Source organism: Rutilus rutilus (genome assembly GCF_951802725.1).
Source record: "Rutilus rutilus genome assembly, chromosome: 12".
NCBI lineage: Eukaryota > Metazoa > Chordata > Actinopteri > Cypriniformes > Leuciscidae > Rutilus > Rutilus rutilus.
The window spans coordinates 10601742-10615239 of NC_140217.1; the positions used below are offsets into that span (position 1 = coordinate 10601742).

The 13498-nt window shown below is 37.2% G+C and overlaps 1 protein-coding gene across 3 annotated transcripts in view; it reads right to left on the reverse strand.

Annotated features, from left to right (window-relative positions):
- Positions 1-9155: 9155 nt before the first annotated feature.
- cacnb4b (calcium channel, voltage-dependent, beta 4b subunit) overlaps positions 9156-13498 on the reverse strand; it is a 33637-nt gene continuing 29294 nt past the window's right edge. For all 3 annotated transcript variants that reach the window (XM_084425769.1, XM_084425770.1, XM_084425771.1), the window contains one exon: positions 9156-11307. In XM_084425769.1, coding sequence (XP_084281895.1) covers positions 11023-11307 — 285 coding nt within the window. In that variant the 3' untranslated portion in view covers positions 9156-11022. The remainder of the gene's footprint in view (positions 11308-13498) is intronic.

Here is a 13498-nt window from a genome sequence, read left to right on the forward strand (position 1 = left end):
TTGGACCGGTGATTCAGAGGCGGTCTCTTCACACCATCTCCTTTGTCATGCCTCTATTTGAATCCATTTACACCCTCACCAATGGTCTTGTGTTCGGAGCTGCTGGTTTTCACGCATGCTGATGAAGCCGAGGAGGGCACCGTGTTGGCTGGGGCGGGAGACTGTTGGCTGCCTGGGGGAGGAGTATGAGGAAGGTGTAGGAAATGCAAGTAAACACATTAAGCCCACAGGGCTCCGGCAGTGTTTAGAGTGAGATCAGGAGATCAGGAGCTCAGGAGGGCCAACAGCTACCCCAAAAGAGTTAGAGCCTCTGTTAGAAACATCAACCCCTTCCCCCAAACCTTTGTCCCAAAATGCAGCTGATTGAGTGTGTGGGGACTCAGCTTTGGCTAATAGACTAAACCAAAGTAGGCCAGCTGCCGTGCCGATGTGTTTAAACGACTGCTGTGCCTGCTTGCTTAAAGCAAGCTTCGGGGTAACTGGGGCATAAGAGAGATGGGAGTTCAACACATGCAGACAGACAAAACCACAAATCTTGATAAGTGTGACTTCATTATTCTCTAGAAATAGAAATAAGTAAGTAAGTAAGTTCTAATAAATGTGGTAGTTTTAATAAATTCTAAACGTCCTATATTGCGTAACAGGGCTGCAATTAACAAAGCTGGCTGTAGATTTGGTCTAAATAGTCACTTGTGGTATACTGTAGTTTGAGACCACATGTTGGTTTGAAGTTATTGATAAACTTATATTTTTGATTTGATCATTTTCTGGTAACAGGCCTCAATAGTTTAATAAACCTGACAAATGTAGTCATTTCAAAATTTTGAAAATTCATGTTAATGAATTGTCTGTGTCACAATGTGTTACATTTTTTATATGTGCACAATTTAAAAAGTGCACAATTAAATGTTTTAGTACTTCAAATAACTCATGTTTTATTTTAATTATAAAATAAATTAAGAAGGACAAGGCAAAAATGACTATTTTTAATGGTTATAGACATTTTAATAGTATTTTAGTATCATCTACCACATCTCTCAAGATGGGTTTTATGCTTTAGTTGCATTTAAAAAGTAAAGGTACACCAACTCGATCGATTTGTTTGCCACGCACTAGCTATAAGTTATGTATCTTTCTTGTTTACTGTCTCTCATGTAACAGACACACAAAGTTAAACCACTGCCCTCTTCACCTAGTTGAGAGCTACAATTATTAAGACAAAGACAGTGTAATGTGTGATGTTGTACTGTATATCAGCACTTACTGTATTTAAGCAAGTCTGCGATAGATAAAGAGTGTCAACTGTGGCCACTAAAACTGCACAGCAATCAAATGTGTTTCTTTGTAATTAACATACAGTGCACAATGAATGCCTTGCGGTCTCCTTTGCGCTCAGTGGTTTCTGAAAGTCTGGCAACCATGCCTATGTGAACTTATATCTTGTACTAACAAGATACCATTGTGTTCTTGAGAATACTTTCAAAAGACTTGATGCGTTCATGCCATGTTGCATTTAAATTACATTAATTACCAGATGACAACATGTGACATTACTCTTTGCTGTTCACGGGAATTATGGCATGTCATTTTGCACGGTGTCAGCAACTGTGCCTGGTGTCGGTCATAGGACATGCCGCATTTTCTCATTATTGGCGCAATATTGTTATATATAGGCTTATTCTTTCCAGCACATCCATTACGCACTTCGTAATAACCACATTGGCACATTTGGCCGGACCAAACCGTTCTCATTGCTTAACCACTCCATTCCGTGACGATCCGGCCCAGTCAGTACGGATATGGTTTCATTTTCCAATGTGGGGCTGACAAAAGCGTCAGTCGAGAATTCTGTAATCGCGCCTTGCCGAACCAAGTTCAAGTGAAAATATAACCGTAACTGTTCCTTACCGTTCTTAGAACTGTTCGGCCCTACAGTGGGAAAGATCGATATGTACCACCGTCACTTTGCAGGCGCAATCCTAGGTACTTAAAGCTGCTCATCTTTGCCAGGCTCTCGGCATTGACCAGGATATTGCCATCAGATTAATTGGTCTTCAGGTTTTCTGTTTAAGGACGGTAATTATACCTATAACTATATTAGTGTCCGCACCAGTGGACAATTGGCCTACTTACTGACCGTGTTTATGGATGAGGCCATTGTCGAGTCATGCCACAACAGCTGTCTACACTGGACATGACAAGTCCATTGCAAGTCCGTTTGTCCTTCGTAACAGAAGTAGGGCAAGAGCTTGGAAAATGTCAGAAAATAGTTGAATGTCACAATAGTTTACTGTCAGGGTTTTGTTGTATCGTGTAGCGTCTCGCCAGATCCAGTGTACTATCACTGACTATAATGTGTTCTGTTGTCTTTGTCCAGGCTGGACACAGTGTTATGAAATAGCAGTTCCCGGCCACAAGTTCTCAGTGTTCTGCCTTTGAATGCCTCAATCTTAACCTGACATATTCCTGCGCCATGAACAAGGTACTGGATCTCGCACAGTGGAAACCCGAGACGGCTGGAAATTGAAATCCATGGCTTTGTGTGGATGTCAAAACCAAAATGACATATTATTTAACAATTAGTTAATAGTCATGTGCCTCAACAAGTAAAATCATAATGGTCACACTTTAGATTAGGGTCCAATTCTCACTATTAACTAACTATTAACTACGACTTTTGCCTGAATAAACTCCTAATTACTACTTAGTTAGTAAGGTAGTTGTTAAGTTTAGATACTGGGTAGGATTAAGGGATGTAGAATATGGTCATCATGCAGAATAAGGCATTAACATGTGCTTACTAATAAACAGCCAATATCCTAGTAATATCCATTCTAATAAGCAAACAGTTAATAGTGAGAATTGGACCCTAAACTAAAGTGTTACCGTCATAACAATGATACCTTTGCAAATCATTAGCTAATGATTAATTAAAGCAGACAACTGGAAGCTGAAGTACAAAGCGTTGACCAATTGTGGTAATTAACACTATTAGTTCATACTAAATGTTATTAAGGAATTAATACATTTTGACACATTTAATTTATAACCATTCATATATCACATAATCTATTAATCATATAGAATCGGTATTAATTGCTGATGCAGTAATCATCAATAAATGGTTTAGTTCTTCATGAGTCACACATTAACATGTGATTATCTGTGCATTAAGCATGAATTAATGCATATTAGTGCACCAGTATTGTAAAGTGTTAACAAATTATTTTTAGAATATAGCCTACTGTTATTGTTATAGTTATGTCTTTATTCCAAACAGTATGCCAGTCTGTAATCACATTAAGAAGTCTGTTAAATATAATTAGTCACAACTGTTCATTTTGATGAAAGCCATATAACACCTCTGTTAGGAATCTTCTCTTGGCACAGGGCACCTATTACAAGTTCCTCACCACACTCCACCAGTGTGCCCCTGATGACGGATGGCATTTCACAATAACCTGCCAGGGCTCCGGTGACGCAAAGTTGTTTTGATGTTGCTATTTGATCTTTTTACAATGTGGTGGAAGAAACAGAGCAAGCTGCTGAAAATGTCAGCTCCGCATTATTCTCCGCACTACGAGAGAAATGAAAAAATAGGAACGTGGATCAGGAAGAAGAGGAGGAACAAAAAGCGAAGAAGCGAATACTGTCTACAGTTAAGTGACCTTTTCAATGGAGGCGAGAAGTTGTGGTGAGGTGATGTTACCGTCACCTCTGATAAAAGACGGCAGTGATTGACTTGTAAAGGTCTTAAACATGTTCTACTCACAAAGAACACATTATGTCTGATCGAGTATGTCATGAGTGCTTTGTGTTATAACAAATACTGTTTATTTAAAGTTCTCGGAAACTATAAATGGGAATTGAAATATTTTGTTCCCCGTAAGAGATGATAGTGCAGTTCAGTGCTGAAAGTTATAACCATTTAAACATTAAAAAAAAGGAAACATGACAATAAAGGAGTACAATAAAAAAGTAGACATCCTGTCTTAAAAAAAAAATAGCCAGCCATCAGCATGCTGTCAAATTTCCACTGACCTTTAGACCATGCTTTCAGCAAAAACACACGCATACCGATTATGGTTATCCAGGATCAGGGAGTCAATCATTTCAACTTCATCATTGAATATTCAATCACTGTGATGGCTTGCATGGAAGGTCCTATCACCTACTGCAATTAGAGATAAAGATAATCATTGGCTGACACTATACTCGACAAGAAAAGATTTTATTGTTTGGACTGATTTCAATTTTATCACACATTGAGTCTAGTGGAAGAATGCATGTTCATTGTCTACCTGCTTCACTGCACATAGGCTTATTATTGACACAGACGCGAAACATGTTAACACAGCAAATTCTAATGGGTGAACTTTAAACTTTATAATATTCATCTATTGCAGGTTTCAGGTTTAGGTTTAGCCTGTTTTAAACTTAAAGGAAAATACAAGTTAAGCTCAACTGTGGCATAATGTTGATTACCACACAAAAAAAAGATCACTCATCCACCATTTTCTTTAAAAAAGAAGCAAAATCAAGGTTACAGTGAGGCAATTTCTATGGAAGAACATTAGGCCGATTTTGAAAGGATTTAAAAGCAGAATTGTCAAGCATTTAATGCATCATGTAAAGTTTACAAGAAATATCTTTGGTTAAAAATGAGCTAAATTTCATTATTGAGTACATAAATACCAAATTTGTCTTTTTTGTCTTATCTAGATTCACTACGGTATTTAATATTAGTAATCTAATATTCTCACAGAAGAAGGTATCTAGTCAGCTTGCTGACAGTTCTGGGATTCTCAAATACATGCTATTTTCGGTGTATAAAACATAGGCTACAATACACTTCAAATGATTAACGACAAGACAAGGTGAAAAAAACCCGTTGTGGAAAAAACTAATAAAGCACAGCAGCAATTGTTCTCCCCTCCACCATGTTTAAAGTTATTGCTCACCCAACTCAGGAACTTGGGTATCACAATTATCCCAGAGCTTCCCAGTAGTAAATATGACTTTTCAACTCGGAAACTCGTGTTTACAATAATTCCGATAGCACATGAAGGCAGCATGATTCTTCTGTTTAAACATGTATATTATTTGAGCTGTAAAGACGTTCTCATCATTTATGGTCATTTAATCCATCGAATCAACATTATGCCTCGATTAAGTGCTGTTGATTAAGTTTAACTTCTATTTTACCCTGTTTGAATGCAAATATTGCTTTGAACGACTTTTCAAACCTCCACAGGGACTTTATGTTTTTTGTTAAGCGTCTTATTCAATCAGATATTTCACTATCCTTGTGTGCACTGACATCATGCATGCTATAGCCCCGCTATACTACTTGTTACTAGCGTCAATAATTAATGTAATTAATGGGGTTATTATTCAGTATTCCATGAATTAGATGTACATCTTCGCTTTCATTTAAACCTAGTTGCATTCAAAGTGTTACTATTATGCATATCTTTATTTAAAAAATGGGCAATTAAATATGTAAATGTTCACATCCCTATATAAGTCACAGAATAATTTTACCATTCAGAAGAATCTCTTTTACTGGGATTTTCCTTTGTCTGTCATCGGTTATTCAATTATTCAACTAAATTGTCAAAATTCTAATTTAAATTGAATAGTTGATTTAGTATTTTAGAGGGGGTGGGGGGTTCTTACCCCAGGTAGGGGGCCAACTTACCCCAGTAGTGGGGTGTAAAAACGGAAGTTCAAAGGCAAAATTCTAAGGATGGCTGCGAGCTTGTTTCTCTGGCGCAGTGGCGCATACGGCCTATATGACTATATTCTACATTCTTTGTAGAACTCTGAGCTAAGTAAACCAGGCAGAAAAAGAGGCTGGACATGTGGTAACAGGCTTCATTTTTTCACGCTCATGTTGAGGTGACTGGACTCATCATGAAACCCAAATGTGTGACCATCTGTGCTTATGTTGCTGTACTGCCATCTCTCTATTAGAGCCTGTAGGCTCACATAATAGTTTCCATTTATAATAGCATGTATTGTGTAACAACAGCATTAAAATATACATCCGCTTCACACTGAACCCCACCTCCCATGTTAGACTATATATAATATTGATCAAAAAGATCCATGAAAATCAATCTCTCACTTTTGACTTAATTTTAGAGACCTCTGTGCTAAAAATACCAGATTTCGATGGATCCACACAGAGCATGTTCCAGTCTGCAGCCCAGTAAGTAAGGCTAGATGTTGTTTGATGATGGATGAGCATTCCCTCGGGCCAATGTCAGTGAGAGGAGGCAACACAGCTTATGTAATGTTTATGCTGTCTTTGCCAACAAAAAAAAGAGGTAGTTCTATGTAAGCACCCCTCCATGTTTTGCATGTCATTTGCCAGTTCTAGAATCCTCAAAAACATTTATTATAAAAACAGATTTTTCTATAGCGTACCAATCTTGTTATACGCCATTAGAAACATCTTTGACCTGTTCACTGTAGCGGATAATTCGTTTTGTTTAGTTGCCAGAATATACACTACCGTTCAATAGTCTGAAGTTAGAAGTTTATATTTTCAGAAAGGATGCATGAAATTGATTGTAAAGACAATTTAATGATTTCTTTTTCAAATAAATGCTGTTCTTTTGACCTTTCTATTTATCAAAAAAAAAATCTTGAAAAAATATATCATGGTTTCCGCAAAACAGCACAACCATTTTCAACATTGATAAATTTAAGAAATACAATATAGCCTATTATAATCATTTCTGAAGGATCATTTGAAACTGAAGCATGAAGTGATGCTGAAAACCCAGCTTTGCCATCACAGGAATAAATTGCATTTAAAAAAATATTAAAATAGAAAACAGTTATTTTAAATTGGGAAAAATATTTCACAATATTGCTGTTTTTACTGTATTTTTGACCAAAGAAATGCCGCCTTGGTGAGCATAAGAGAATTCTTTCAAAAACATTGACCCCAAACTTTTGTGTCTTGTAGTGTTTCTGATAACAGATCTATTGAAAATGTGTCATTATTTATTTATAATGCAGTAAATGTTTTATAAAAGCAACAAAGGGCTAGCAGGCATGACATACAGCCATCCATGTACACCTCTCATATGTTGTTATTGTTTACAGTCTCTCATGCACACTGCTCATATGTTGCTATTGTTTAAATATACTTATTTTATGAGGTAAATCATACAAGTTAATTTCTGGTAAAATTTGAATTCATATTTCCCAACACTTTCACCATTGTTATTGCCTATTATTATAAAAGCGTGTGTGTGTGTGTGTGTGTGTGTGTGTGTGTGATGCAGCTATTCATGTGGCCATTTCTAATACAGCACTTAACATCTCATTCATTGAAGAGAGAAAATTAAACGTTGCCTGGCAACCACAAAGAGCACTTTCCTTAAAAAGTAGATGTTGATGTCATCAGTAAAGCCAAAAGTACTTATTTTAAAGTGTTGTGCATTAAACAGCAGATTGTCTTCAAAGTGCTTTTGTTATTTTCCTCACACGACTAACCCTATTAAAGAGTCAGAGAACTATAATTCGCTTTTTAGCCAGATAAACTCTTCAACGGGATATCCATAACTGTGCTTTCTGCTTTCCCAAAAAGTTGGATTTTTCTGTCAGGCTGACAGGCTGAATGAACCAAAGTCAATTTTTTTCTTTCTTTCTGGGTTCTGTGTGAGCCACAGAGGGAACATTCTGTCCTACAGAGTCTCTTTAAAGCATGCTACAACTACAAAGTGCCTTTAATCTAGATTTTAGAGGAAGGGGAGGGAAATAGGTTGAGAGGGAGGAGAAAAGGTTGCTAATAGGGGAGTGGTACATCAGTGACATTCAATACAACACTGCTGCCTACTGCTCGAAACAAGAATGGATTTTTATGAGAAGTGTGCATGATTTGCTTCAGTCAGAAAGCTACTGCTTGTATAAACTTCCAATCCAAAGGTAGGACACATCTATGTTACATTTCTGAATACATCAATGTTTATTTTTATTTTTTTATATTCTCCAACATTTGAGAATAATAATAAAGTCGTCAGAAATGGAAGTTTTGCGCTCGTTTTTATTCAAATAGTTTAATTCTTACTCAAAGTCGCCATCTTGTGTGTAGATTACAGCTCTGCACACACTGGTCATTCTCTCCATATATAGCCTATAGATTCCATAGATTCTCTATGGGTCGTTATGCTAAAGCCATCCGCCATATTGGAACGGTCAAATCCGGTCGGTGAACCCTCGAGAGTGGGTTTGCAACTAGTTATAGCCATGATGTATGAATATCTATATCTGCAATAGACTTCAGCGGATGCTTTTACTAAACTAACACAATACAACAAGACGACGGCGTTAGCTAACTCGACATTAAATGTTACCATCATTTAAAAGCCTGTATATTGAGTTAATAATAGGCTATATTATTCTTGAGGTGCATCCTGGCCTAGATGGTTTCTACGTTGGCTTCTGTCCCTTAACTATCTGTCCCAACATTCAGTTAATTTTATTTTTTGTCGCTGTAGCCGATATACAGGAATATAATTTGTATATTAAAGGATTTAATTTGTAAAATGTGCAAATATAAAATGCGTAGGCTATGTCTAAGCATTTATATTTGCATATTTTACAAATTATATCTAATTATTTTAGAAAGCATGCAAGTAATAAAAGTCGCTTTCCTTGGTTGTTGTGGTCTAACAATATCTGGGGCATTCTACAAAACCCATCTTGTGTTCCTCGATAGTGTAATTGATTTAACTTTTATGTATTTTTAAACGTGGCTTCCTGAAAAGAGATTAATTCTGTGAGGCCAATCTCTATTTCTATCAATTTGTGTTTTTGTAAGTGGCAAGCTGTCAATCCTGTTGCAATGATTTTGTACAGTTAACAAATATAAAAGTATTAAATAGTTTTTTTTTTTTTTTTTACATCACCGTTTTATGAGTTTGAGCCCTGTAAACTTTCATTTAGCTTATTGTATATTAGTACCTTATTGACACGTGTTTTAAACCATATAGAAATGTATTTTAAAATAAGCTTTTCAAAATGCACCTGCTTAATAGTCACTCATCATACTATATCCTTACCATGGTATCACCATGTCCTTTGAGATGCCAATAAACCAACGGGTCCAAAAAATCTAAAATGAATAAATAAATATGACAGTTTCAAAATGACCATTTATTTTTTCTTCTTTTCTTTTTTGTAAAAGAACTTAAATACTGCTAGATTTGCCTTTTACACAATTATATTCCATAAAACATTTTTTTCTTTCAAATTTGTAATAAATTAAAATGATATGCATGCAATTTTGCATTTCCATCTTCAATTTTCAACTTTCACAAAAAAAAAAAAAGGAAAAATTGACACATTTTTATTCTTTTGTCTGGAGCTCAGATGAAGCTGCTGTGAAACGGGAGAGAGCAGGATGACGGGAAGGGATGAACAACGTTCCGGTTTTACAGAGAAGTTCCATCTGATTGTCTCAGGCAGCAAATTCAGAGATTTCAGATTTTTTGTTTAGTCCATTTTTGGCATCGACTGCCAAATTCCTCATGTTCATTCATCCTCATTATATAATTAACAGAGAAGCATGCTCATAGACAAATGCATACAGAATGTACTCGTTGCGGCCCTTCGTTTTTCAGAGTTTCGTTTTTTCTTTAAAATGTATTCTTTTGAAAATGCACAAACTAGCATAAATCAATAAGGCGAGAATATGCAGGCGAGGAAATCCATGGTTTGCCAAGGCCTTGTGCCTGTAAGTTTCAGGTCTAGGTGTGAACTGCTTCCATATGAGGATCTACTTGTCCTTGACCAGTCCCTTTCACCCTGAAAACGTATGATCAGAAAAACAACACTTTGCGGGCTTAGTTTGTAAGAATTTGAGATCTGGACGGCAGCTGCTCCAGTTGGCAGGGTGGAGAACAGGGTGCCAGTCACTCCTAAAGAATCAAAGCTAAACTAACCTTTTCGTCCTAGAGTTACATTTAGTGTTGAGGTCTTTGATGGTATTTTTTAGAGAAAAGGTTGATCTACTTAAATTAAAATGTACCAAAGTGCCATAATTTCTGCTTTTAAATGATGAAAATGAATCTTGCTAACTCTACTGAGGACTAGGTCACAGCGACATTTTTGTTCTTCCGCATTCCTATGTTATGCATCTCTTTAAGCTGTCTTCCTAACTGGAAATGAATGCCTGGCAAGAAACGAGTCCATGGCACTGGGTGCAGTGCGTCATGCTAAACTGCACAGATGAGTGGCTGTCTGTGGCTGAATCTGAGATTCCTGCTGTTTACGGCAGAAGTTATGTGGAAATTCCTCTGCCTAAGATTTCGAGGCTTTGGAAAACTCCAAAGATCATTGTATTTTCTGTAACAAAAAGATAGCTGGCAGTAGGTTTGTGTTACATTATTATTGAAATGTTCCAGTTTGGCAGCCACTTTCTCGGGGTCCTGCTTATTGGTCTGTCCGCTCAAGTTATGCACTAATGACAAGGGAAGCATGCGGTCAGGTAACATGCTGGCAATAATGACATAAAGACTAACTGAGCTCCTTATTCGGTTTTCAGGGATCCTGCATACACCCTTTGAAACTCTCCGATTCTCTGCTATTGCTAGCTTCACAGAATATTTGCTTTTAAGGGCCAACCAATCATTCAATTCAATTCCATTTTGAAGTTAAATGGTTGCTCGGAAGAAGGAAAACCTGCCTTTTTTCAACAGAATAGACAAAACGAAAAGTCAACAAGCATATTAACATGTGAAAGCATAACAACTGTCTCCAATTGCATGTTAAAAGGTCCTCTTTCCCCGGGCAGACACATTGAGCCTCGAATAAGCAGGTGGAAATGCAGGCTTTGGTCAGATGGCGAAGGGTCAGGAGGGGCTAAACAGTTTCTGCTTTGTAGCTCAAGAGACCCTAACAAAAGGAAAACATAATGGAAGATGTATACAATTGTGGACAGAAGCCATCTTGGCTCGGTGGCTCTGTGGCTCAGGCTTGGAGGACGAAACGGGGCAGGGTGGCTCAGAGCCGGTGTCTTGAGTCCTGGCTGTAGCTGCCTGGGGAACTGCGGTTGCGGTGGGGCTTGTAGGTGTCCTGGTAGGGGTCCTGGTAGCCCTGCTGCTCTTCCATGTAGTGGTGGTCTCGACCGCTGCCGCCGTGCTGCGAGCCTGAGGAGCCCCGGTTACGTCCCTTGTGCGCTCGCTCGTTGTGGTAGTTCTCATCTGAGGTCATCAGGTTGCGCCGTTCGTTGGGGGTGGAGTTGTCCCCGGTGTGGTTGGCGTGCCGTGTTTTTTGTCCCTGTTGATTCTGATGTACAAGTACCAAATAAAGTAAGAGCCAGCACTGATACTAAAATGGATAATTCACCCAAAAATGAAAAGCACATTTTTCTTGACCTGTGCCTTTAGCCCCATTGTACCTTATATATAAAAAACGCTATTTATGCTCACAACACAAAGGGAATTTTTTTCTTCTGCTGAACACAAAAGAAGATCATTTGAAGAATGTCGGTAACCAAACAACCAAAGTTGATGGACATCATTGACATTGGCAAAAAAATCAGGCATTCGGTTACCAACATTCTTCAAAATACCTTGTTTTGTGTTCAGCAGAAGAAAGCAGGTTTGGAACATCTTGAGGATGAGTAAATGAAAGGCTCACCAGCATGGGGCAAAAGGCACACATTATTTATAGAAATACATTAGGTAAAATAATATAAAGTTTTGAATAATGTCTAAGTTAATACTTGTTCAAAACGACCACTTTAGCAAAGTTTGTACTGTTTTCTGTTTATTTTGATAAATAAAACAATTCATTTTAAATATACTGTCATTAAAATATGTTCATATAAAAATATATTTTTTTAAAAATACAGAAACAAAATTATTTCAAAAAGATTCTGAAAGCAGGAATTATTAAGGAGATCTCATAACAATTTATAAATATTATACAATAAATAACAATAAATATTTTATTATACGATATGAGTAATATCATATTTTTAAATATGATGGTTTCATTATAAATATGGTGATTACCTCTAAGGTGGACACTCAACTTACTATATGATATTTACCATGTGAATCTAACCATGTCATGTCAACAAATGGAAAAGCCAGCCAGCTGTTTATTATCATGTTAATTATTGTGCTTTTCGCCCCAACAGCAAGACTGCCTTTTACCCAAAATACATAGTTTTACATATTCGTCCCTTATTGAAAAACTGTTGCTTTAATTAGCATTAAAGGTTGTATCAGTGATTTCAGGCCCAATTTTTTTTGCCTAACGATCCGCTGGCTGCCCGCCCCATAAGCATGCCGTCAAAAAAACGCGTCTCTGTAGGCAGCCTAGGCTCTGAGATCTGCACACAAAAACAATTGGTTTCACCAACCACTCAAAACCAAAACAAATAAGTGTTCCAACCAATCACCGACAGGGGGAGGGTGTTGTGAGGTTTTGAGCCAGCTTCTTCTTCAGCTCCGACTTCGCGTGCAGCCGTACACGAGCACAAAACCTCACAACACCCACCCCCTGTCGGTGATTGGTTGGAACACTATTTGTTTTGGTTTTGAGTGGTTGGTGAAACCAATTGTTTTTGTGTGCAGATCTCAGAGCCTAGGCTGCCTACAGAGACGCGTTTTTTTGACGGCATGCTTATGGGGCGGGCAGCTAGCGGATCGTTAGGAAAGATTAGATGAATGTGATCTTTTTTTTTTGGGCCTGAAATCACTGATACAACCTTTAATGAAAATCATTAAGAAGATCTTTGTCTCAAAATATATTCAATAATTTTTGCGATTCTCATTTGCTACTTAAATCTACAACATTTTAAAAAACATCAAATATTAGATCAAATTAGCACAGAATCAACTTGCTGGACACGATCGCGTCAAGGATCAACAACATTTTTGGAAAGTGCTAGTGGTTTAGAGGAAAATAAAATCTAAATAAGCGCTGAAAAGGCGTGGACACGGTTATTTTTTCAGCTGACCTTATTGCATATGTGTTTGTAGAAGTTTCCCTTTAAGATGCTAAATTTATGTTAGAGGAGAGTATTTCAATTAATCATGCAAGGTGATTTACTAAGGTTTGTGCTAGTCAATTTACTGTTTAATTTAATTTAATTTTCATTATTTATACAGTGAGGAAAATAAGTATTTGAACACCCTGCTATTTTGCAAGTTCTCCCACTTGGAAATCATGGAGGGGTCTGAAATTGTCATCGTAGGTGCATGTCCACTGTGAGAGACATAATCAAAAAAAAAAAAAATCCAGAAATCACAATATATGATTTTTTAACTATTTATTTGTATGATACAGCTGCAAATAAGTATTTGAACACCTGTCTATCAGCTAGAATTCTGACCCTCAAAGACCTGTTAGTCTGCCTTTAAAATGTCCACCTCCACTCCATTTATTATCCTAAATTAGATGCACCTGTTTGAGGAGCTGGTCAATGACCTGAAAAGAACTGGGACCACCGTTTCCAAGGTTACTG